Below are 25,522 nucleotides of genomic sequence, written 5' to 3'. Positions count from 1 at the left end.
AACATTTTGCTATTTCCATGTGGATATTGATGGTTATTCTTAGGAAATTGAGGTCCCTAGCCTGACATGGAACATCTGAAAAATAAGCAAGAAGATATTGTAAAACATGAACAAAATTGATAAACAGTATTTGAAGCTCAAGAACCTGAGGCATAGATCTTGTATGTTAGCAGCCTATATTAAATGTAGGCGGAATGTACAAGACTGGATATTTAAGAATTGCCTTTCTTCCTAAGAATTGTCCTTATCTTCCTAAGATCTGTCCAAGCACATTTCTTGTAAGTGCTGTTTATAAAGACCCTTGAGAAGTCATATTTCAGAGAGTAAAGCTGATATTTAAGGAGAGACTATTATCTGCTTGAATTGGAGGGGAGAAACTCAGAAATCATAGCTGTTTAAATCACATACAGGTATTTTTCCCTTTAATTTCATACATATGTATGTGTGTGTACGTGTACACATACATACAAAGCAAAATAGCCGTGGACCATGGATTTAGTTCATGTGAAACCAAGATGGCAGAACCCTCCCTTCTCACCCTCCATGTGCGTACAACTGTCTTTTCCCACATTGTTGCCAGATTTAGTTTCCCTGAAACCAACTAATCTATCCTGCTTACACTTTAGGCTATTGCAGCAAAAGTCGGCATGGACAGTACGACGGTGAATTACTTTGCCTTATTTGAAGTGATTAATCATTCCTTTGGTAAGTGCCAGTGGGTAATATTAAGTTTTATTGGGAGGTATTTTATTCTAATACTGTCAGACTGAAGCTCCCAGAAACTGTCAGACTGAACTGGTTTGCCTAGAGAAGAAGAGCTGGCAGACAAGGGACAGCCCGCTCATCGGGATGGTCTCTAAGAAGCAGGTCGGACGAATCCCATGAAGCGAGGGTATCTGCTGACTGCTGATCCTTTTTCCTCCTTTGTAAATTACTGGCACCCAGCAGTGAAGCAGATGTTCTCATGAGGGTCTTCTAAATTAGCGATTCAAAATCCATATATTCCAATGAAACACCCTTAAAAAGAGGGGTATTCTAATTAGCCACAACTTGTTTTAGTGTACTTTGTGCTTTGTGTAGATTTTTTAAGAGTAGCTTTTTTAAAACATCATTTTATATCTTTCAATTACAGTTGACGTACAATATTATGTTCTAGGTGTACAACATTGTGATGAGACATTTATATAACTTACAAAGTGATGTCTCCGATAAACCTAGTACTCACCTGTCACCATCCATAATTTTTACAGTATCATTGACTGTATTCCCTCTGCTGTACTTTACATCCCTGTGACTATTTCGTAACTACCAATTTGTACTTCTTAATTCCTTCCCCATTCTCACCCAGCCCTGCAACACCCCTCCATCTGGCAACCATCAGTTTGTTCTCTGTATCTATGAGTTTATTTCTGTTTGGTTTGTTCATTTATTTTAGTTTTTAGATTCCACATATACGTGAAATCATACGGTATTTATCTTTCTCTGTCTGATTTATTTCACTTAGCATGATACCCTCGAGGTCCATCCATGTTGTCACAAATGGAAAGATTTCATTCTTTTTTATGGCTGAGTAATATTCCATTGTATATATGTACCATATTTACTTTATCCAATCATCTATTGATGGGTACTTGGGTCTTGTTTTCTTATCCATTCAGCCACCCTATGTCTTTAGACTGGAGCATTTAATCCATTTACATTTAAAGAAATTGTTAATAGATATGTAGTTATTGCCATTTTATTATTCATATTTTGTATCTTGTTTTTCTTCTTCTTCTTAAAGAAGTCCCTTTAACATTTCTTGTTATGCTGGTTGGGTAGTAATGAACTTATTTAGCTTTTTCTTGTCTGGGAAGCTCTTTATCTGTCCCTGTGATTTTAAATGATAGCTTTGCTGGATAAGGCAATCTTGGTTGTAGGTCCTAACTTTTTAATCACTTTGAGTATTTCCTGCCACTCCTTTCTGGCCTGCAAAGTTTCTGTTGAGAAATCAGCTGACAGTCTTATGGGAGCTCCCCTCTAAGTAACTAACTGCTTTGCTTTTGCTGCTTTTATGATTCTCTCTTTGTCTTTAACCTTTGGCATTTTAATTATGATGTGTCCTGGTATGGGGCCTCTTTGGGTTTATCTCGTTTGGGATTCTGTGCTTCCTGGGCTTGTATGTCTATTTCCTTCACTAGGTTAGGGAAGTTTTTCTTCACTATTTCTTCAAATAGGTTTTCAATCTCTTGCTCTCTCTCTTCTTCTGGTACCCTATAATGCGAATGCTGGTACACTTTATGTTGTCTCAGAGGCCCCTTAAACTCTCTTCGTTTTTTTGGATTCTTTTTTCTTTTTGCTGTTCCAATTGGGCATTTTCTGCTACCTTATTTTTCAAATCGCTGATTCGATCCTCTGCTTCATCTAATCTACTGTCGATTCCCTCTAGTGTATTCTTCATTTCAGTTACAATGTTCTCCATTTCTGACAGGTTGCTTCTTTTTTATGTTTTTTATCTCCTTTTTTTTTTTTTTTTAAGATTTTATTGGGGAAGGGGAACAGGACTTTATTGGGGAACAGTGTGTACTTCCAGAACTTTTTTTTTCCCCAAGTCAAGTTGAAGTCCTTTCAATCTTAGTTGTGGAGAGTGCCATTCAGCTTCAAGTTGTCCTTTCAGTATTAGTTGTGGAGGGCACAGCTCAGCTCCAGGTTCCGTTGCCATTGCTAGTTGCAGGGACACAGCCCACCATCCCTTGCGGGAGTGGAACTGGCAACCTTGTGGTTGAGAGGATGTGCTCCAACCAACTGAGCCATCTGGGAGCTCACCGGCAGCTCAGCTCAAGCTGCCGTGTTCAATTGCAGGGGTTAGTTGCAGGGGTGACTTTCCACCATCCCTTGTGGGACTCGAGGAATCGAACTGGCAACCTTTTGGTTGAGAGCCCGTGCTCCAACCAACTGAGCCATCCGGGAGGCAGCTCAGTTCAAGGTGCTGTGTTCAATCTTAGGTGCAGAGGGCGGAGCCAACCATCCTTTGCGGGACTCGAGGAATTGAACCAGCAACCTTGTGGTTGAGAGCCCACTGGCCCATATGGGAATCGAGCTGGCAGCCCTCGGAGTTAGGAGCACGGAGCTCCAACCGCCTGAGCCACCGGGCCGGCCCCTTTATCTCCATTTTTATGTTTCTCATTTGTTGAAGTTCTCACCGAGATCATTGAGCATCCTTATAATTAGTGTTTTGAACTCTGCATCTGGTAGATTGCTCGTCTCCATTTTGTTTAGTTCTTTTTCTGGAGCTTTGTTCTGTTCTTTTATTTGGGACATGTTTCTTTGTCTTCTCATTTTAGCTGACTCCCTGTGTTTGTTTCTGTGTATTAGGTGGAGCTGCTAAGTCTCTTGGTCTTGGTAGAATGACCTTATGTATTAAGTGACCTGTGGGGCCCAGTGACACAGTCTCCCTGGTCGCCTAAGCCGGGTGTGCCAGGTGTGTTCCTTGTGTGGGTTGTGTGTGCCCTCCTGTTGTAGTTGAGCCTTGGTGGCTGTTGGCACATCAGTGGGAGGGATTGACCCTCTGGCTGATTGGTTGTGAGGACTGGCTGTGACTACTGTGGAGGAGCTGTTGTGCAGGGGTGACCCTATGGAGCAGGATTCACTTTAGCGGGGCTCTGGTGCCTGCTGAGTCTACCCTTTGGGTGTATCATTTGTGGAGGTGGTTGGGTGGTGCTCTGGTGTGGTCTGAGGCTGCCCACCAGGTGTGTTAGTTCTGGATCCTCTTGGGGCAGGGGAGCTTTGGTGCAGGCCAAGGTCAGCTGCTGCCTGTGCCCTGCCTGGGGCCACTTGATATGAACTACAAAGTGATCTGCAGATGGTTGCTAACTGTGCTATGCTCGGAGGTCCCTGGAAGCGGCTAAGCTGTGAACTGAGGTTGGCTGTCTCTAGTGTCAGGCTTGGGGCTACTAAGCAAGAGATATGGGGCGTGCTGATGCCAGATGCTGCTTGTTTGGGGTTTGTGAACCTTTAAGAGATTTTAGGAAAGTCTGTAGCATGAGCCAAGACAGGCTGTTTGTATGGAAAAGCCACTGGAAGTGGCTTGGGTGGGCTCTCAAGCTGGGTGGGGTGAGGTTTCAGGGAATCACCAGTGTGGGGTGAACAATGTCAGACAGGTTGATGGAGACTCAGATATGGCGCCTGCCTGCATGTGCACACTGGGAGTGGGGAGGGCTCGACAAAGGAACAGTGCTTCTGCCAGCACTTCTGTCTGGGAGAAAGCTGCCCCTCCAAGTCCTCACCCTGATGCCAGACAATTCAGTTCCTCCCCATATATGTCCTCCATATGTCCCCTGGTGCCTTGCTAGTCTGTCAACGAGTAAGTCTGTGTGCAGGCCCTGTAAGAGGAGCGTTTAGGAATATAGCCACCCTCCATCTCACTCAGCCACCATCCCTCTAGTTTTCACAGCTAGAAGTTGTGGAGATTTCTCTTCTCGGCACTGGAACTCTGGGCTGGGAAACAGCTTCATGTGGGGTTGGGATCCCCTGCTCCTCAGGGGGGACCTCCACAGCCGAAATATCCCTCCTGATTTTTAACAGTTACACATGGGTGTGGTACCCCTATGATGCAAATGCTGGTACACTTGATGCTGTATCTTCAGTGTCTCTGACCCTCCTACCACTCTCCATGTGGCTTCTTCTGTATGTCCTTAGTTGTTCAGCTAGACTTCAGGGGGTTTTCAGTGATGATTGTTCTGAGTTTAGTTGTAATTTTGAAGTGGTCGTGGGAGGAAGCAAGCACAGCATTTACCTACTCCTCCATCTTGAGAGGAAGCCAAGAATAGCTTTTTGTTTTAGGAGGTAGAAAGAGATAAATTGCTTAAAGGCCATTGCTTTAATGCACATCTTTATGGTTCTTTGTAAATAAATATCCTCTTTCTAGGAAATTTTATTGCATGGTGACAGGAAGCTTCTCTTACATATTATTTTGTAACAGCTAGGGGTGGTGGTCTCATTGGTTCATTAAGACCACAAAGGGGAGGAAGTCTAAGTGCTTGCTCTGAAGGACATAGATTTCCTGCAGTTTATGGGTCCTTTCCACGTCATATGTATACACAGGGCAAAGGCCAGAAATTACAGATAATATTGACTGCTCAGGCCTTCCTCATGCCAGAAAGGGGGAGATTTGGTAGGTTGGGATTGCCTTGCCGTCCCAGGTCAAGTAGAACAACATGGATTCCCCCTGAAGCAGCCATCTCTCTATTCTTCCCAACTCCCTACAGTCTAAACTAGGCAGATATAAATGTTACAAAGGATTGCTAGGGAACCAGGACACTTGGATTCTAATCTTACCCTTTTTTCTAAGCTTTAGTTAATAAATAGAATGTGAAATATTAAATCTGTCTTTTGTGGTGCTGTAAAACCAAGTAAACATCAAGGAAAGAAAACTGAGTCTTTCCAAAGAAAAACAATATGGAAATCAAAGTGGTATTGTTTTATTCTTCTTGTGTATTGTTAGAAGAGGAAGTAACAATACTCAGAAGACACTTTGCACTTTGATAAATGTCTTGATTGGGGGTGGGGTGGAAGAGCCTTCCAGCTATTAACAATAGAAGCAGTTCATCGAAAATTGCCACATGAGGGACTCTGAATGCCCCGTAGCTGGGTAAGCGGCAAGGCTTGCTTTAAAGAACCTTAGTGGACATCGCTATTACTACCAGAAAATGGATCGGCTGTTTTGAGTTTGTAGTAGGTGCTGTCATTCAGGTGATAGAGTTCAGTCAGTTCGAGGTCCGACTGGCCAGAGTCCTAGTTAGAAAGGATTGATTTGGCTAGCCAAATGGTGATTTTGTGATCCCGCGGCAGAGTTCCTGGATGGACCTACGCAGATGTGCTGGTTAGTGATAACCTGCCTTTTGTGATCTGCTGCTTTACACGTTACTTGCAGTTTATACTAGGAAAATTCCTTACATAGCTTTTCACTCGAGCTTTCTCTTTTGTCTTCTCTTTAGTACGTAAGCTGGCACCTAATGAATTTCCTCATAAACTGTACGTCCAGAATTATACATCAGCTGTGCCAGGCACCTGCCTGACCATTCGAAAGTGGCTTTTTACGACAGAAGAAGAAATCCTCTTAAATGACAATGACCTCGCTGTTACCTACTTCTTTCATCAGGTGGGTGAATCGATCTTCCTGGAAAGGCCTGATTTCTTTGTTTGTATGGAGTGGGTTGTTCCCCAATTCACTAGGAATCCTTCGGTAACCTGCTTTGCCTCTTGGATCTTAGTTAAATTTGTAAGATGTTCTATCTCATTTCACAAAAGATGAATAAGTTTAAGAAGTGACGATGTCCTAGAGCTTAAATATATTTGTTATTATTTTTCTAAACAACAGAAAATGAGCATTATGGCTGTGAACCTTTTCAGAAAATTTTCATCAAAATCGTACATACATAAAATTCAAATAGTTCTATACAGGTTTTTATGAAAAATACTAGTCGCCCCCACTTATCTTCATCTCACTTCTTTTAGCTTTGGTTTTTGTTTTGTTTTGTTTTATGTGTACTTCCATGTCTCTATTAGAAATTGGTTATATTGCTCCTACCTGATTTTTCAGATTCGGGCAATATCTGTTCACTTCCCACCATAGAAGATAAGACTTTGGCTCTGTTTCATCCTCCATTCCCAGTAATACATATACCTTTTCATCTCTCTCATCTTCTTAATACAGGCAAATTATAACATTTGTTAAATCCATACTCAGTGTTTATATTATTATGACTCTATAAATCATAGATTTATAGCAGAGCCATATAGTGAATACTATCTTTACTCTTGTACTTCCTTTTAAATATATATTTTTAAGATTTTTATTGGGGAAGGGGAACAGGACTTTATTGGAGGGAACAGTGTATTTCCAGGACTTTTAGTATATGTGCTGCCGAAGCGAGCACATTTCCAGGACTTTTTATTGGGAAACAGTAGTGTATTTTTCCCAGGACTCATCAGCTCCATCCAAGTCAAGTTGTTGTCCTTTCAGTCTTAGTTGTGGAGGGTGCAGCTCAGCTCCAGGTCCATTCGCTGTTGTTAGTTGCAGCCCACCGTCCCTTGCAGGAGTCGAACCAGCAACCTTGTAGTTGAAAGCCCACGTTCCAACCGACTGAGCCATCTGGCCACCCGGGAGCTCAGCGGCAGCTCATTGACTTCATTTTAGTTGCGGAGGGCGCTGCTTGCTGGCCCATGTGGAGATCGAACCAGTAGCCCTGTTGCCCAGAGCTCGCGCTCTAACCAACTGAGCCACCCGTCCGCCCCCCTTTTAAACATTTTTAACTCATTTGATAATATTAACAGTATCCTATTACTATTCTAATTAGGTTTTTGTTAAATTTACAGTTTAACTGAAGAAGGATCACCATTTTTATTAAATGTAATATTCCCAACAAAGTGCATAATGTTTCTATTTTATTCAACTCCTCCTTTGTTTCCCCAAATAAAGTTCTGTAGTTTTATGTTTCATGTATGCCCCTTAAACTAATTCCCAAGTGTTTTATACTTTTATTACAATTATGAATGGAACATTTTTCCTTGTATTGGTGAAGTGGAAGAATCATTAGCTAGGAGTCAGAATGTCTGGTTCAAGTCCACGCCCTGCACTGGGTAAAGCCTTAGCACTGCTTTGCTGAGCTCTGTAATGATCTGTGTAAATGGAATCACACAGTATTTGTCCTTTTGTGACTGGCTTATTTCACTTAGCATAATGTCCTCAAGGCTCAACCATGTGATAGCATATGACAGGGTTTCCTTTCTTTTTAGGGCAAAATAATAGTATCCCATTGTATGTGTATATCACATTTTGTTTATCTAGTCATCTGTGGATGGACATTTGGGTTTCTTCTACCTCTTGACTGTTATGAACAATACTGTTATGAACATGGGAGTCTAAATATCTCTTCAAAATCCTACTTTTAAGGTACCCAGAATTGGGATTGCTGGATCCTATGGTAATTCTGTTTATACATTTTTGAGGCACCGCCATACTATTTTCCATAACAGCTGCATTATTTTACATTCCCCAAACGGCAGAAGAGCTCAAATGATTTCTTGATTGACTATAACAATTGGGCCATTTGGAAAATAATATTAAATTTTTTCCCTTAATTTTAGTTACGTTTGTATCATATATTGATGGTGGGACTAGCTAATATTTCATCAATTACAAGATGCCGTCCATTGTAAGATGCACTATTTTATGTACTGCTAAGAAAGAGAAAAGAGCTACTAATTAAACTGACACATAGTTGATTGTAAGATGCATCCCAATTTTAGAGATGTGGAAAATGTGCACCTTAGAATTGGTGAAATATTAGATACTGATGATAATGAGCTTTTTCCCTAAAATTAATAAGGCTGAAATTCATAGTAGGATATATTTCAATTCTGGCTAAACCTGGCAGACTGAACACACATAATCTGCTCCTTCCTGAAGGCTCACTAAAATAATAGTAATGGAAATTTAAAAGGCATAAACCTGCAAGAACAAAGAACAAGAGAGGAGACAACAGCTGATGAGAACTGTCAACAGTTTTTACAAAATAAATATTTGAATGAAGCCAGAGGAGTTTGGTATTTGGTTATTGTAGAAGAATTGGTGAGAGTCACATGGAGGGCTTGCCCGGTGGCTCAGGAGGTTGGAGCTCCTTCCTCCTAACGCTGAGGTCTGGGGTTCAATTCCCACATGGGCCAGTGAGCTGCGCCCTCTACAGCTAAGATTGTGAACAACAGCTCTCCCTGGAGCTGGGCTGCGTGAGCAGCTGGAGGTCTGCATGAGCTGCTGTGTGCTGCCTTGGGCTGGTGGGCTGGTGGGCTGGTGGGCTGCTGTGGGCTGCTGTGGGCTATCTATTAGATAGCCACCATGAGCGTGAGTGTGCCACCATGAGCGTGAGTGGCCGGCAGCTGGTGAGAGCTGCTGTGAGCGGCCGACCCATGACTGGTGACCAACTGCCTCAGCCGGGGGTGGGGGGTGTGACAAGGCCCTTAATACCTGCATGGGCCAGGGAGCTATATCCTACACAGCTAGACTGAGAAACAAACACACGGCTTGAACCAGAGGCGGGGGTAGATAGAGGAAGGGGGGAAAAAAGAGTCATATGGAAAGTTACAAACAAAAACGTGAGGCAGTTACTATCAGGAAAAACCTTATACAAGAAAGGAAGTCATAGTATATAGTACATAAGTTAGTTGTGAACAGTATTTATTTACATGCTTGTGATAATGTATTGATTATAATAATACTGAATATTGATTTAATTTTATTGAGAGGTTGGAGGAAGAAGAGGTAGGAGTGCTTGGCTGGTATAGGAAAGCTAAGACAATATTTTTAACACAGGAAGTCAACATTGTCTAAAATCGGTAAGTTTGGAATTACTAGTGTAAACATGACATAGGGAATTATGGAAGGAATATATCCTAAGAAACTGCTGACAGTGATTAAAATTAGTTGCTGCTGTGGAATGAGGCTGTGGGAGCAGAAGACTGCTGTTTTGATTAGGAGCCTTTTAGTAATAGTAATTTTTTAAAACTATGTACATGTTTTACTTTAATAAGAACAATTTTAATTAAGAAAAAGAGGGCTCTACTTGATGATATCTATGTTTTCCACTCAGGGCTAGTCAAGCAGTATAATCTTGATTAGAAATGAGAGAGGGGAGGAGAGAAGGTTTTTACTGCCCCAGTAGCTCAGTTAGAGTAGCTGCAGTAGGTGTTCACTCTGACCCACCTCTGCCCTGGGGAAATGTTCATCAAATATTTAAGTGCTATTCAGAGTCAAAGCCGATCTAGGTATTGCGGATAGGAACAAAATAAATACAGCATTTTTATTTGGTCATCAGAAAAGTCTTTTCCCTTAGCTAAGTAATACTTTGTTACATAGGAAACTGAATAGATAGACCAGTAGTTGTTTGCTTTCCTTCTTCTCTCCCGGCTTTCCAATAATTGGTTTAAATTTGGTCTGGAGCAGCCAAGTCTTTCGGTGATAAATAATGAAGTGTTCAGGTTCCCAGGTCATTGTGGGACCATTCTTACTGCGCATGCCCTCTGCATACGAGCCTCTGTGCCAAGAGAGCCCTGGTTTGTACGTTAGGACTGGGGAGGAGTGGGTGGTCCCAGGCAGGACTTAACAGCTAAACGATGCCAATAGCAATGATACAGTAACAACTATTTATCTATACTTTACAAAACTCTTAACACCTGTTGTCTCATTTTGTTGTCTGCCTGTAAGATGAGTATCAGTCTTGTTTTACAGACTGAGAGGGCTTAAGTGACTCAGCACACTGGTAGGGCCAGCGCTAGAAGGTGAACTGGTCTTTTGACTTCAATCCTGAACTCATTCTGTTCTGCAACTGTTTCCCCTTAAAAGACTGTGGGGAACGATTGCTGCTACCTTAAGGAAGTCGGCAGTTCACATCATCCCCTGCCTGGTGCCTGCGTAGAGTTCTCCTGGCAGGAACTCCCTGAGGTTAGGTTCTGAGCCAGGGCCCCGGAGAAATGATTTGTTCCTTTTTTCCTCCCAATGATCAGTGTCCCCTTCCTTTAGATTTTAATTTTTTTCTTGGGGTGCAGTGAGGTTGGGAAAGGGGTGCATATTTCATATAGCTGAACCAGGACTCTTTTAGAATTAGCGGATGATGTGTGGATCAGGTCCCACTGGGGATTTTTGCTGTTCATGGTCTGAGATTTATCACTTCCTCTCCTCCCATTGCTACCACCCTAGTTTAAGGTTTTGTTTCATTTCGTGCTTCAAATACCACAACATCGTCGGTCTCCCTTTATTCTCTCCTTCGCTTGATTCATATGGCACTCATACAAATCGATCTTCTTTTTTTAAAGAAACAAAATAATAAAATTGTATTGCTTATTTTAGCCCCCTACTGTCTGGAAGTCTAAATTCCTGTGACCGCTTTTTAGGATCCTCCCTAATCTGTTAACCTACCCCTCTAGCATTATCTTCCATTGTCCCCCACCATGCACCTTAAACCGGGCAGGTCCGTCTCCTAATTGTACTTAAGCTCAAACCCATTCCTGTTTCCTGACTTCCAGCCAAGGCTTCCTTGAAAACTGCAACCAGCAGTGAGCTTCCTGTTCCACTGTTTGTGTCACTGTATACCACACCGTTTGGCTGCTTCACTGTTACCTTCACCACAGTATTAGGTGCTGTCTTTTAGTGGCCTCTAATTGTTTCCCACATATACGTTAACCAGAATTTAAATCTCTTAACCTGAGAAACCAGATTCCTCACGTGCCTAGAACATCCTGGAGCCCATACCAGACACTTCATAAATGCTACCTATTCCCATAAATGTGTCCTTGTGGCCGAGTTCACTGGGGACAATGATGGTCCACGTGGGAAGAGTTCTTCAGATGGTGAAATCGTGTCTCTGTTTTTATCAAAAGGTACTTGACGTTGGTTTTTACATTCCTTTCTTCCCTGCCCTTGTTTTGGTGACAGGCTGTCGATGACGTGAAGAAAGGTTACATCAAAGCAGAGGAAAAGTCCTACCAATTACAGAAGCTGTATGAACAAAGGAAAATGGTCATGGTAGGTTTACATCCCATCATCTCTCTCTGAAATGCTGCTTCTTATCTCTCAAACCTGTTGTTCCAGTCAGTTTTGAAAGATGTTGCCGCCTGGTCAGTGGCTTAACTAATTTTAGAAAAGGAGGGGATACAGACCTTGGTGTAGAAAGTCCCTGTGTTCCTCCGCGTACTGCACACAGAAATTACTTTGCTCTCTATAGGTATATAACTTTATTATTAATAACCAAATGGCATTTTTTTGATAGAAAAAGTTCTAAAACAAAAGATGTGCAAAACGTTAAACATGATACAATTCCGTAAGAATTGATATTTAGGTTTTTAACATTAGAAATTATTTTAGTTGAGATCCAGCAGTAGCAAAATCATTTGTTTTTGCAATTTCGACCTCTGCAGTTGCTTAAACATTTATTAACACTTTTGATTAGTACGATATCCTGGAGCTGTACTGTTCAGTTCGATAGCTACTAGCCTCATGTGGCTGTTTAAATTTAATTTTAAATTTATTTAAATTAAATAAAATTTAAAATTCATTCCCTCAGATGCCCTAGCCACATATCAGATGCTTACTAGCCACATGTGACTAATAGCTACTGTGTTGGACAGCTAGGATAGAACACTTCCATCATCACAGGAAGTTCTCTTAGAGAGGCCTGCCTAGAATATTCCTTAAATGTTTCAAAATTAGTTTTCAATTTGTATCTGCCATAAAGGTGGAAATTGTCAGAAATAAAATGTGTAAAGAACACTTATAGAACTTCAACTCATAGCATTTTAAAATTTCTTTCTTGGCAAATTCACATGTAGTTGAAATTTTTCCAATTATAATTTTTCATGATTTCACACTAGGCAGTAATTGCATTGGTAATGATTCTTATAGATCACTTGAATTTCTTTGTACCTTCTGTGCACTTCTTATGAGGGAATGTTCATCTATCTAAATTAATTGGGTTGAAATAAGAATACGCAAGTCAACCATTGAACTCAGCCATGATCTTATGTCTAGCTGGGACAGTTATATTATCACTTATATGATGAAAAGGAAGAAATCTCTTTGCCTTAGAAAATTGCCACAGATCAGAGAACCATCTACGAATGTTGTGCATAGCAACAGGCTGAAATAAGCAACAAACAGTATTTTAAATAGAAAAAGTATATTAACTTGGTAGAATTTCAGTGAAGGGAATTTTACTATATGGGAGACAGGATTTTAAAACTCAGCTTCCACCTGTTCTTTGAGACACTGGCATTGTCTTCCATATGTTACTGCACGATTCTGACCAACACATTCGCAGCTTCTTGGTGAAAAGAGCCCAATACTGTAGGGCCATCAGCATCTGCAGCGGTTCTCTACCTGCGCCAGAGCCACCAGAAGCAAAGTGATTTCACAGCGGCCTCTGATAACACCACGACAGACGGAACATGTATTGGGTGTTTGCACATGCAGCACCCAGACACACTCTCTTCCGTGTACGCATTCAACCAAAACTACTTGCTGAGCACCAAGTGTGTGCCAGGCACACACACTGCAACGTGCTGGAGACACAAATAGGTGTGTGTTCTTCTGTGGCAAAATACAGAAAGTCGGAACTTAACAAGCAGCGTAATCTCTTGTGAAATCATTTTCAGACTCAAATTTGTATCCTGTAATCACCCAGTTGAGAATGTTGAGTGCAGTTGGTACATTGATACGCTTCCCCATGGGTCATTCGAATTGAGTGTAAAATGGGCTTAAACATTTATGGAATTCTATTGTCTTGAAAACCTAGTGCCAACATACAAGTGTGTACTAACCTTATAATACTACAGATTGTAAAGAATTATTCAAACTAAAGTTTGAAATGTATTCAAGTGTAATTTCATATATTCAAGTATTAGTGTTCAAAGACACCAGCTTACTCAGTGGCCAGTACATTGAAACTTCCATCTCCGATGGACCCTTCAGAGCCATACGTCTTGATACCATCAGTAACTCGGTATGGTTGGTGGGCCTAAGGTTAGGTCCATCAGTACAGTTAGTTGCCAAATCACTGTGAGAACTTCAGAAATTCGACAAGCTTCTCAGTTCTACTTTCTTTTCTGTCAAGTAGGATGTTCAGGTTGGCAGCTATCAAGTCGAACCTTGACAGAATACTCCAGAGTTCTTGGTAGCTAAAGAAGCTCTGTGTTCATTCCCCGTGTCCTCCAGATGCAGAGGACAGCGCATATCTTTGCCATCAGTATGAGACCCAGTGTGATCAAAAACGGTTTTGTTTTCTACTTATTTATACAGTTAGATTGAATCTGATTTGGATGGTTGAGAATCCAATCATCCTAGAGAGATTTGGTCTTTTCCTTTTCTTTCTTTCTGTCTTTTTTTTTAACTCTCACACAAACAGTAGACGTTTGGGACTCATGTTTTCCTTGTGGTGGAGTGGCCTGATTTTGCCATTGTTAAACTGACAAATAAGAAATTTCCATGTTAGTGTTTCTCAACATTATTTTTAGTGATTTCACACAAGGCAGTAAATGCGAAAGTTGGTGTTTCTCAGAGTGTGGTCCTAGCTCACCCGTGGGAATCACAGTGCAGGTGTCTGCACCCACCTCACATTTACTAAGCCGGAATCTCTGGGGGAGGATCTAGGAATTTTCGCAACGATTTTTTACAGAAGCGCCCTGGTGATTCTGAAACTCCAGGTGCTTCAGAGTCACTGCTGTAGGGTTTGGAAGAGTTGGCTCCTAAGGTTCCTCGCAAGCCCTTATTTCAGGTTTAGACCTGGTTTGACCCTCAGCAGGGTGTTTGAGAGAACAGCGAGTTCTCCAGAATGGACCTCACCCACTCGCTGAAGTGTTGTGGTGTTAAGTACTGAGTCTGCTAATAACTGTCCTATTTCTGTAGTTACCTGTCGTGCTAAGTATTGAACAGTCACAGAATGTCCCATGCTGTAAGTTTCCTCTTCTCAGCCTGATGGGGGCCGGCACCTACATGGTGTGTGTATCAGGGAGGTAACTAGGATACATATTTAAGTACTCAGTATTTAATATGGAAGGAAAATGGACAGGATAATTTTGTGTTTCAAATATATAGCTACACACCCTTACATAAATCTGTTTGAAAACAAAAATTCACTTTGGAAATTGTGGACGTATATAAGACTTTCTTCAATGTTTCTTCTCTTTACGCTTTGTGCAAATCCAGGAATGGAGAGATGCCCTCTTAAAGCTGAGAAATACCACCTGACCCGAGGATCTCTGAAAACCTTAGGTTTCCCCATCGCAACTTGACCTCTGTCCTTTCACCAGGGCCACAGGTGCCCTTTGTTTTCACTCAGGTTATTTTTAGAACCTATGTCATTAGGAAGTCCTCTGAAGGTCCTTTGCTTTCGGGGACTACATTCCTGAATCTGGAGGGATAAATCAGCTTTTTGATTCAAGGGGGAGGACACATACTGTGTGTCTGGGGCTGCTGGGGACACTGTATGCACGGTCTCATTTCCTCCTTATAGCAGCCATGCAGGTGTCACCCCCGCTTTGCAGAGCAGGGCAGAGACGGAGAGAGGAAGACTTTTACCCGAGATCAGAAGTTAGATGAGGATTTGAACCATTTCTGTCTGGCTCCAAAGCATATGTTTACTCTACATCAGAGCTGAGGGTGGCAGCAGTGTTCTCTGTTTCCAGATGGCAGAGGGGAAGTCCCCAGAGAAGAGTAACTTAACACAAGTTCACAAACCGAGTTCAAGATCTGCGCAGCTCCACGTCTCTTCCAATGTCTTTTCCTAAACCCTTCCTTGTCTGCCTGTTTCTCGCGTTTACAAAAATCTATATAGTCAGACTCGCAACTAGGAATATGGCAGGACCTGTTTTGAAACAGTAGTGGTGCCTCTCAAAGAAGAGCACTTGGCAGGTGTGTTGTATGGAAGCCATTTTTGTTGAAGGACACGAGCAGAACTAGTGTCAAGGCGGCGTGCCACCCAGCGGCCTTAAGCAGAGGTCTTGAGCCTCTGAGCAGAACTGGCTGCCTATTGAGCACGTGGAAAGTCCCCGGGGACAGCCAGGGTGCCGGACGGAGTGCTGGAGGCCTGGCTGCGGGGCCCTCTTTTCCTCCTAGCATTTTATTGCAGAAATGTCCCAATACATTAAGAAGCTGAAAGGACAGCGTGTTTAGCCCCCGTGTGCCCATTACCCAGCTTCGTTCAGCGCCTTTCAACTTCCTGCCATTCATCTGTCTCACGCACGTGCTTGTTTCCCCTGGAGTTTTAAAAAGTCATTTCTGTATATGTCATTCCACAGGGCCTTTGTGAGAGAGAAAATAGTTGAGCCCTCTGGCCAAGGGTCACTGAGCCTTTAAAGTGATTTTTTAAGCTATCATGTATGGAATACCCACTGCGCACTAAATACTATGCTGAGTCCTAGAATGCCTGCGAATGGCTGTGACGTAGGTCCTGTTAGTTCAGGTAACTTGCCCAACACTTAGGAAGTGACGGGCTGGGATCCAAGCCCAGGCTCTTGATCTCCCTCTGCCTCCTGTCGGATCTTTGCTTCTTGTCATAACTTCGAAGAGTTCTCTTTTATGAGTACACGTATGTCACTGTCATGTTTACCAAAATGTAGTGGCCAGAGGTGTCAGTGTGCTGATGGTGCCAACAGCAGGGCCAGGCAGTGTCCCGTTTGTCACTGCTACAGGGAGGATGTGACAGGGGTGGAGCGGGGTGATGGAGAGAAGGGGAAATGAGAAGAAAAATGATGCAATGACATACGATGGCACTTCTGAATTGCCCCTACCCCTGTGTTCTTGTTGCGCTTGTGCAATGCTCCCCTTTGAAGTTGCTAATATTTTACCTAAGGAGAAATAAATCCAACGTGGGGAAAGGAGCAGGGGTGGGATTCTTTGTTAATTTTTTATGTGGGCCCTTAGTTAAGTCTTTCCAGACAGTAGCTGGTGGCAGTAGCCACGATCTTCGGTGCCATTCATTGGGACCAGAGCCGTAGGTTGCCTGGGGTCTGTGTCGCGCCTCTGTCCCTTCTTCTCTCTTGGTCGGGCAGCTGTCCAGTGTCTCCTAATGCCCCTGCCCATCTCGTTACGTCACTGGGCTGCGGTGCCTTTATCTCCCGCCAGCGCTCCACACAGCTGCTCAGTGTGCCCTGTTCTTCCTGTGTGACATGCAGCTGGGCCCACGGCTGTTTGTTTGTTCCCAGGCCGTCTCTGGGAGGGGGCCGTCTCTGGGCAGGTCCATGAGTCTTTTTTCTTTTTTAATCATCTTTTCCCTATTTCTCTTCTGTTCTCCTTCCCACATGTCTTCTTTTACTCTCTCCTCTCAACTTAAAATACTGAGTTGAGTGAGAGAGGCCAGCCATAATTAGAGAAGGGACTGAGTTAGACTCCATAGTTCGCAGACCTCTCTGGTGGTAGCGTTGTACCTGTGAGGGTCATATATGTCACTTGATTTGGGTCCAGATGCTTTTTCATGAGACCCAGGGGGTAGTGGGGTTGATTTGGGGACTAGTTGGTGATAGAAAAAAGATCCTTGACCAACAAATTAAACCAGGTTTCTCATCCTGGTTGTGCCACTTATGTGGCCTTCGGCAGTTCTCATATTACTCTGCGTTTCCGTGAAATGACTAGCTTTTAAAGTCTCTTTCAGCTTAGACATGATAGGAGTGTGAGATTTGGGGTAGCTGAGCCCTCATCGCTGAGCTCATTGTAACTTGATTGGAGAAGAGATGGGTGAAGCCTTTGCTCCCTTTCCTGAATTACAAGGATAGCTTCGATTCCCAGCCCTGAGGTACAGTGAAGGTGGAGGGCCAAGTGGCCTTGTGAGGCCCTGTCTAGCCCCAGGAGTCCTGCTTACAGTGTCTCTTCTAGCTTCCTTTGTGTGTCTTTCTTTAAGCAGAGAAAGGGGGTGAGGTTGGAGGTTGGAAGTGGGATAAAAGATCGTCTCAGAGTCCTGCCCCACCTTAGGCTGGGCCTGAGACCAGAGACAGGCTCCCCAGGCTGCTGGTGAGAGGGTTCTCTGAGTTCCGGTGCCATGTCGGTAGCTCCGCGGAGGCTCCGTTCCACAGTAACACCGGGTTCCCTTCCTTTTTGTTCTCCAGTACCTCAACATGCTAAGAACGTGTGAGGGCTACAATGAAATCCTCTTCCCCCACTGTGCCTGCGACTCCAGGAGGAAGGGGCACGTCATCACAGCCATCAGCATCACGCACTTTAAACTGCACGCCTGCACTGAAGACGGACAGCTGGAGGTGAGGACGGGCGGGCTGGGGTCCTGGGGTACCCACGTGCTGTGTTTTGGTTCCCACTGGGGGTGCGGTGCTGGAGTGAAGTGCGACTGTTCCGACTGGGGTGGACCTGCCACTGCATCCACACTCCTCGCCATCCTCACGCGGACTCCTGTCCTGTCAATGATGTGGACGTCTCCACTCGTTTCTCTCCCGCGCCCGGTTCAGAACCATCCCGCCTGAGCTCCCCAGCGCTCTCACTCTTACTTCCTTGCTTTCGGTGGTTCAGAACCAGGTCATAGCCTTTGAATGGGACGAGATGCAGCGATGGGATACAGATGAGGAAGGAATGGCCTTCTGCTTTGAATACGCCCGAGGAGAGAAGAAACCGCGATGGGTTAAAATCTTCACACCGTATGTGAGTGCTAGACGGAGAAGCGTGCTTGGGGAAAGCAGGTTGGCGTACATTCTCCGTAAACTAAGCCTGAGTGGAGAGAGCTGCACAGGCAGCCGTGGTCTTGAGATCTGAACCTGGCTGCAGTCGGGAGCCCAGGTTCTTCCTGTCGTTCCTTGGGGCCCCACGAGGACGGCAGCTTCCCAGCCCGCTTGACTCGCAATTACCACTAGAAGGAGCCAGAGTGTCGGCGATGAGCCTCGTGGTGGTGGTGATGGGGGCGGGGGCGGGGGAGGTTCTAGGCAGAGCAGGTGAGGAAGGTTGGGTGACAGAGGGCAGGAGTTCAGTGGCATGGCCCTGTGGTGCCTGGTCTTGAGAAGTCACTGAGTGTTGCTGTGTTTTCTTTTGTTTTGTTTTTTCAGTTCAATTACATGCATGAATGCTTCGAGAGGGTGTTCTGTGAGCTCAAGTGGAGAAAAGAGGTAATTCTAAACAACCTTGAGTTGACTGTTGCACCTTTGTTTGTTTACAAGGTCCAGGCCTCTGGCCAAATCCCTGGGACCCTCACCTCTGTCTCTGTCTCTCTGGGACCGCTCACCCCGTAGGAGTCAGGACACTGCTAGGGGTGCTGGGTGGACTGGAAAAAGCCCTGCCCCCTCCCGTCTCCTTGTGGCCATCGGCTGTATGCTCAGCCCTCTCGTGACTTCGTGGACCCTCCTTTGCCTGTTTTTACCAAGTCACCCCCCAATCTGTTCCTGACCCAGCAGGGCAGCTGTCAACGACAGTCTGTACAGGCTAATGAGGAACGTGTGTGTGGGAATGGGGTTTGCTCCTGCTTTGCTATCTATATGCCGGTGCTGGAGCAGAATTTGGAAGATTCTGAGTAATTAGCTACTTATGGTCAAAGAAAATGTTTCTGAGGTTCAGCAGGTAAAGGCAGGAATGTGGCAATAGATATTCTTGGTACAGTCGGAAGAGGCTGGGCTTCGGGCACAATGGCTGGATTCTCTCCTGGCTTTTCTTCTTCTGATTTCGGGCAAACCAGCCTCCCTAGAGCGCAGTTTTCTCATCCTTTCGTATATGTGTAAAACAGGAAGGCTGAGCCAGATAATTAAGCCCCAAGGTCCCTTCCAGCTCTAAAAGGCTGTGATTCTAGGTGGGAGGTTCTATCAGGGGAAGAGTCCAGTTAGATCGAGTCGTTGGGTCATACACTGTCCGTTTCTGTTTGAGGGCTTGTCTCGGGTGAGGGAGACGTGGACACCGGGGGCTTCCCAATAACTCTTCTCTTCTTTTCCTTTCAGAACATTTTCCAGATGGCGAGGTCACAGCAGAGGGACATGGCCACCTAGCCTTTCCTTCTCCCCTTCCCTTCTCTTCACCTTCATCCTCTCATCCTTCGTCTCCCATGCCAGACAGAGTAACCATTAACACAAAAGAGAAAAAGGAAAAAAGTCATTATATTCAGAAGCCCTAAACTAAATATTATTAATAATCCCTCTGAATTTCGTGTCTCTGGAATTGAGCTGGTAGAAAACAACAGGTTGGTCAGCACGAGGAGTCACTAAGTTAAGACAGGAAAGGAAATGAGCCGAACCAAGTCTCCGAAGGTCTCTGTGTCCTTTCACCCGGGCCTCACACCAACAGACTCTCCTTCCTTGTACTATATTTTTAAACTGGAACTATGAACTCCCTCCGTTTGCACTGTTCAGACATATATATATATGTATGTAAAAATTATATATACACAAATTAGCTGCACGTATATACATATATATATTTCTTTTTAAATTTCATATTGATGGCAGTACCTTTTTTAGCTTGTGTTTTTACACACCTTTCACTAGAATTCATGACTTCTCTCTTGCTCTCTTTATTTTGAAACAAACTTTAAAAAGGAAAAAAAAATATTTTACAGGGAAAATACCTCTCCTCATGAAGGACTCGAAAAGTTTACAACCTGCTTGGGTTTTTTTGCCCCTTTTTTGTATTGAGTGAAGATTCTGGTGCATGGGTTACCACAGAGTCTGAGGAGCAAGGAGCATAGTTTCTTTATCTTCCAAGAGGCTGTTGGGGAGGAGAAAGAGGCGTGTTTCTGAAGGGCTGCAAGGTGCAAGGCCGCGGGCTGCAGGCGAGTCTGAAGCCGTGGTGCTGCCTCCTGATTCCGAGACAGTTTCCGGGTCATCTCTGTCCCACTGGTGGCTTTCTAGCCGCGTTCCACATCTTCCTGCTTCTCCAGGGCCTGGATGCCTTCCCTCAGCCAGCCTGGAATGTGGGGAGGATGGGCCCAGGAGGTTGTTGCCACAGGAACCAGAAACACTTCATGGTCGTCATTTCCTATTTCCCTGCCTTTTCTGACGCAGGGACAGTACTGGGGACCAGAGAGAGGTCAAGCTGATATGTTTAGGCACAAATTGGACGTAGAGGGGAAGGGCACGCAGAGATGCCGTGTGCCTAAGGTTTTCCCCATGCAGTTCCTGACCACTCGCCACCCATAAGCATTACACCCTCCGTGACTTCCTGAAACAGCTCCGTGGGGAGGCACCTGCCCGTATCCCCACGGCCTGGTTGGCTCAGGGTCTGCGCCAGCCCAGCCGTAGCCCCTCCAGTCCAGCTAGGACCCAGGGAGAAGCAGGAGCGATACAGTTCATTTGGGCTGGATCTCAGCTTGCAGTGAAAAGGACACTGAAGAGAAGACTTGGTCTGGTGAGAGCCCCTCGTCTGACTGGCAGTCAGAACTTTGGAGCCTGGAGCCCAGGCTCTGGGGCCGGGCTGGCGTTCTCAGCCTCCTTTTCTTTTTCCTTCTCTACCTTCTAAACAAAAACTTCTGTAGGGTGGCTTCTCGTGCTTTGTCTGCCTGGGAGGCCACCGCAGTTGGTTGTGGTCAGCTCCACGGAGCGGTGCTGGGTGGGTGGTTGGAAGTCTCTTTTCTTTGTAACTTGTTTTTGCAGGTCATAATGAGGCCGCTTTTCTTTCTGTCTCACTCTGTCACCCTGGCAGCCGTTGGCCCCAGGGGAGTGTAGGATCATATAGGATGTGCTGTCTTCTCTCCCCTTCTGCAAACCCAGGTGGAGTCCCGTGCAAAGTGTCAGAATGCTGAATGTTTCCAGTTGCAGAGAATGAGCCCTGATTTGAAGGCTTTTACACAGGATTAACTTCCTGTGGCCTACATGAATTTAATAATGAGCCACCGGACCCTGGCAAGAAGATATGTTGACTTCCCACTCCAAGTTACTAAAGAGGCTTTTGCCACCACCTTTGAGTGGGGTAGGGATGAACAGGGCAGGAGGCCATGCGACAGCCTGGATGTTGCCCTCCGGATCTGAGACCTCGTGGCGAGGCCCTTAGAGTGGACGTCCTTCGAGAGGGTCCCTTTCTGCTGTAGAATTCACTGGGTGCTTTGGAGATTGGGTGAATCTGTAGGAACAGCCCCTCCTTGAGGCTGGACCGCTGACAAAGCCCCCAGCTGCAGAAGGAGGGGGTGTGGGGAGGCCTGGAGGCCCGTGCGCCTCCGCATGGCTGGAGCTGAGGGTCAGGCTGCTGGCATGGAGTGGTGTCCTGTGACACTCCTCCCCCTGGCCCGCACTTCCTGCCCTGCTCCTTCCTGTCTTGGTCCTGGCTTCTGCCCAGGGAGGCTTCTGTTGCAGTTTGTCTCCGGGAACCGGAAGGGCTCTCCTGCCCCAGCTTTGCCCCAGCAGAGCCTGCAGGTCTTCCTGGTCTCTGTCGTCCCCCCCTCCACACTCAGTTTCTGTCCTCTGGGAAACGCTCCGAGTTTTTTATGGATCAGGAGAAAATGCAGGTCCCGGGCCATGCTTAGGGTCTCTGCTCTTTCTAGTTTTATCCTGCCCTCCGGTTTTCTCCTCCCCTGGCTCCGCACAGGTGTGTGCCCAGGGCAGCGCCTCCCTGAATAGAGCTCTCAGGGAGCACTTAGATGAGGCCTCAGCAGCCCTGTGCCTGGCCAGATGGTCCCATCCTTTGGTCACCCAGTAGTTCCGGGTCACTCCTGGAGCTCCAAATCCAGTGCTTGGAGCCAACATACTGGGCACTGGCAGGAGGTGACACATCTCTCATCTCAGAATTTGCCAACTGATGGCCAGGCTCTGTGGACACACTTTCCTTAAAGGGACGGCATCCTGGTTGGTCTGCAGTGTCTAGACCTGGTGGGACCGCCGCGACCTCCCTCTCGCCGTCCATCGTGCTCTGGCTGAACCGACTCAGCAGCAGAAACAATTTGGTCTGTGGGACTCCAGCACGCTGCCTGGTTCCTCCACTAGATTCGTGTCACAGTAGCGTCCGTTTGAGGGGTACTCAGAGACCATGGAGGCAGTGACTGGCGTCGGCGCCCCAGCTCTCCCTCATCTGAACCTGAGCACGTCGTGCGGGCCTGGCTCACACTCACACTACGACATCAGGTCTGTCCAAGCGATAATCTCAGGAGTGTGGGAAGCCTAGGGCTCAGGGGTCGGCATTGAAGGGGGGGAGGGCTACGGGAACGCACTTGGCCAACGGCTGACCTTGGACTCCAGTTTTATATCCTGCCCCCTTTTTAAGCCAGTGAGCTGGGCTTCAGTTTTCCCCAGGCCATGCACACTTTTAATTTATTTGAGAGAAACTCTAATTGTATTTTCACTGCAGTATCTTGTATTTTTTATTTGTGATTTAAGAAATGTGAAGAGAAAATACGCAGACACATAATGGCTAACAGTGTTTCTTTCATTCCTTGTTCTAGAGCTAACCACTCTAAAATTGTTTGGTAATGTCACTTAGTGTAATTAATTGTAACATATTCTTTTAAATAAATTGATTTATTGATGAAACTATTTTTTGGTTTCCTAGACTACAAATCCTTTGGGTTGTGTGGGAAGAAGTGAAGAGGGACCTTGGGGATTTGAGTTAGAAGGGTTGGCCTGAACATGGGGAGGCAGGAGGGGTGGGAAAGGAGAACCTGGAGGCCCTGTTTAACCTGTGCCCAGTGGCTCCTCTGAATCTTCTTCTCAGATCTCAGACTCGATTGCGCCAGTCTGCACTAAATCCATGTTGGCTCACAGGACTTCCCTCCCTCAGCCTTACGCAGACAGAACCCGTCAGCCTCCTGAGGATAGAGCTTAGCACTGTCCCCCTACCTCTGGCGACATGTAGACATGTCCTTTTTCAAATGACTCGGGAGACTCCTTTCTGGAATGTGACCTGAAAAGTGCATGTTACCCCTGATGGGTGCAGCACAGCCCCGGTCAGTCGGGTTGTCCCCTCTGCCCACACCCTGGGAACAGTCGTCTGCCCTGCGTGGTCTTTGCCGTCACAGAGGAGCTGCAGGTGCTGCGGCCCGAGCACCTGCTCTTCAGAGAACTCTGCTTCGTTGGATCCAGGCTGAATCTGTTCTGAGAAGCTCGGCGTCTTTGCTCCATCGATGCCTTGATCATGTTTATGAACCTTCCTGTTGTATTTTACAACCCCAACCACGTGCTTGATTGAAGACCGTAGAGTGAGGACGAGTTTGGCACTTCAGAGAGAGACGATGTTCTGGGTCTTACTCTGTGTTGAGAAATCGGAATCTGAGAAAAATTACCATCCTAATGGGGGAAATTGTTTCGCTTTAACGAGGAAAGAATCCAGAAGTTAAAGGCAACAAATATTGTCAAGGGCATTATGTTAGACGCAGCAACAGATCCGAGCAAAGCAGAACATTCTACCAGCTGAGCACTGAGAAATGACCGTGAGACACAACAGTGGAAGGTTTAAGTGCCCTAAGGCTAGAAAAAGGGAGAAAAGCCCCTGGATGAAGGCATTCAAGTAAGGAAATGGTCGGGAAGAAAGTGGTACTTCAGGTGAACTGTTAGGGTGAGCAGGTTTGCAACCAGAAGGCATTCAGAAAACTTCATTCAGCCGTTAGGTGCCGGACATTAGTCATTGGGAATGGCCGGGGGGTGGGGAGGGCAGGAATTTGTCCAGACAGATAGTCCTATTTGATTAGAACTTAGGGTATGTGTAGGAATAACATGGGAGAACCTTGATTCCAGGGTGAAGTGCTCTATGAAAAAAAAGGAGGAGGGGAGAGAACCAGAGAAGTTTTGTTGTTTTTCCCAATCAGCTGTAGTTCAGAAACATTGATGTTTCAGAATCTGTACAGAAGATCAATGAGCCACTGCTGTGATTCCTGAATAAGTGGAGGCAGTGACACCTGAAAGGAGGGAAATGGATATGAGAAAAATGGTGGAAGTAAAATGTTTTGCTACTGAGTAACATTGAATTTATGTGAAAGGATGACAGGCTCCCAGGGTTTTATGTCTAGGTGACTAGAAAGAAATATTTAAGAGTTGAAACTTTGGGGGAGAAAACATTTTAGCTTTTGCCCTAGCAGGCCTGTAGTAGATTCGGGATGGGTGAGGCAGTGTCCAGGTGTCCAGCCGTTACTACTTATTTTTTTTTAAGTTTTTCTTCCCCCGTTACTTCTTAAGACTTACGTGCTGGGCACCTTCCAATGTCTCGGGCTCTGTTTAGAGTAATGGGGATACAGTGGTGGATGAGGCCGTGTGGGTACCCAGTACCTGGCTGAACCTGCCGAAGACAGCTGGTCTCTATGGAGCATTGTTTGGAGGTGAGCGGAAGGGGAAACGCAGGCAGGATGAGGACACTGCCGGCGTCCAGGGTGACCTGGACAGTGCTGATGGCAGTGCAGATGTTCTAGAGACACAACCAGTGGGATTTCGCAGCTGGAGCGGGTATGAGGCGCGAGAGAAGGGCATCGTCAACAGTTGGCTCGAGCGGGTCCGTAGCGGTGCCACTTACGAGTGCGGAAGTCTGAGAGAAGAAACTGAGTTCAGGAGGAAAACGAGGTTAGAGACGCGTCACTGGGAATCGTTTTCATTGAGCAGATGAGAGAATGCAATGTATTGGAGGGGGAACCCCATTCATGGGGAGCGAGAGGAAGATGGCTGACCACTCAGGGAAATCGACTGGACAGGGGGGCCTGAGAGAGACTCTTCTAAGAACCAGGAGCTTGGGCCAGGGATACTCAAGTTCTTGAATGCGGAGAAGGGGGAGGCTTGGCCACAAGTGGGGATTCTTCAGTCACAGGTACGAGAAGCAAGGCTGTGCAAGGCTTTGGCCTCGTAGGAGAATTAAAAGACAAAGGAAACCCTGCAAGTCAGAGAGGCTGAGGCGCTCAGGCTAGGAGCAGGGTCCAACCCGAGGGAAATGGGACACTTTGCATGACATTTATACATCTGAAAGCTCTAAAAATAGATGGGATGGGAGTGCATGGAAGGCATTACCCAGGCCTTTCCCCTGCCATATTCTCGTCTCTAACTGTAAGGCTTCTCCCAACCTCTGCTGTTCGCCTGTCAGTGCCGCTCGCTTATGTGCCCTCCCCTCCTCTCTACG

The 25,522-nt window shown here is 45.6% G+C and overlaps 1 protein-coding gene across 2 annotated transcripts in view; it reads left to right on the top strand.

Annotated features, from left to right (window-relative positions):
* SNX27 (sorting nexin 27) overlaps nt 1-22,962 on the top strand; it is a 63,621-nt gene extending 40,659 nt beyond the window's left edge. For both annotated transcript variants that reach the window (XM_081025521.1, XM_081025522.1), the window contains exons 6-12: nt 627-705; nt 5,976-6,139; nt 11,468-11,557; nt 17,626-17,775; nt 18,041-18,169; nt 18,568-18,627; nt 19,447-22,962. In XM_081025521.1, the coding sequence (XP_080881647.1) occupies nt 627-705; nt 5,976-6,139; nt 11,468-11,557; nt 17,626-17,775; nt 18,041-18,169; nt 18,568-18,627; nt 19,447-19,494 (720 nt within the window). In that variant the 3' untranslated portion in view covers nt 19,495-22,962. The remainder of the gene's footprint in view (nt 1-626; nt 706-5,975; nt 6,140-11,467; nt 11,558-17,625; nt 17,776-18,040; nt 18,170-18,567; nt 18,628-19,446) is intronic.
* The last annotated feature ends 2,560 nt before the right edge of the window (nt 22,963-25,522 follow it).

Source organism: Rhinolophus hipposideros (genome assembly GCF_964194185.1).
Source record: "Rhinolophus hipposideros genome assembly, chromosome: 19".
Lineage (NCBI taxonomy): Eukaryota > Metazoa > Chordata > Mammalia > Chiroptera > Rhinolophidae > Rhinolophus > Rhinolophus hipposideros.
This window is presented reverse-complemented; position numbering and strand designations above follow the sequence as displayed.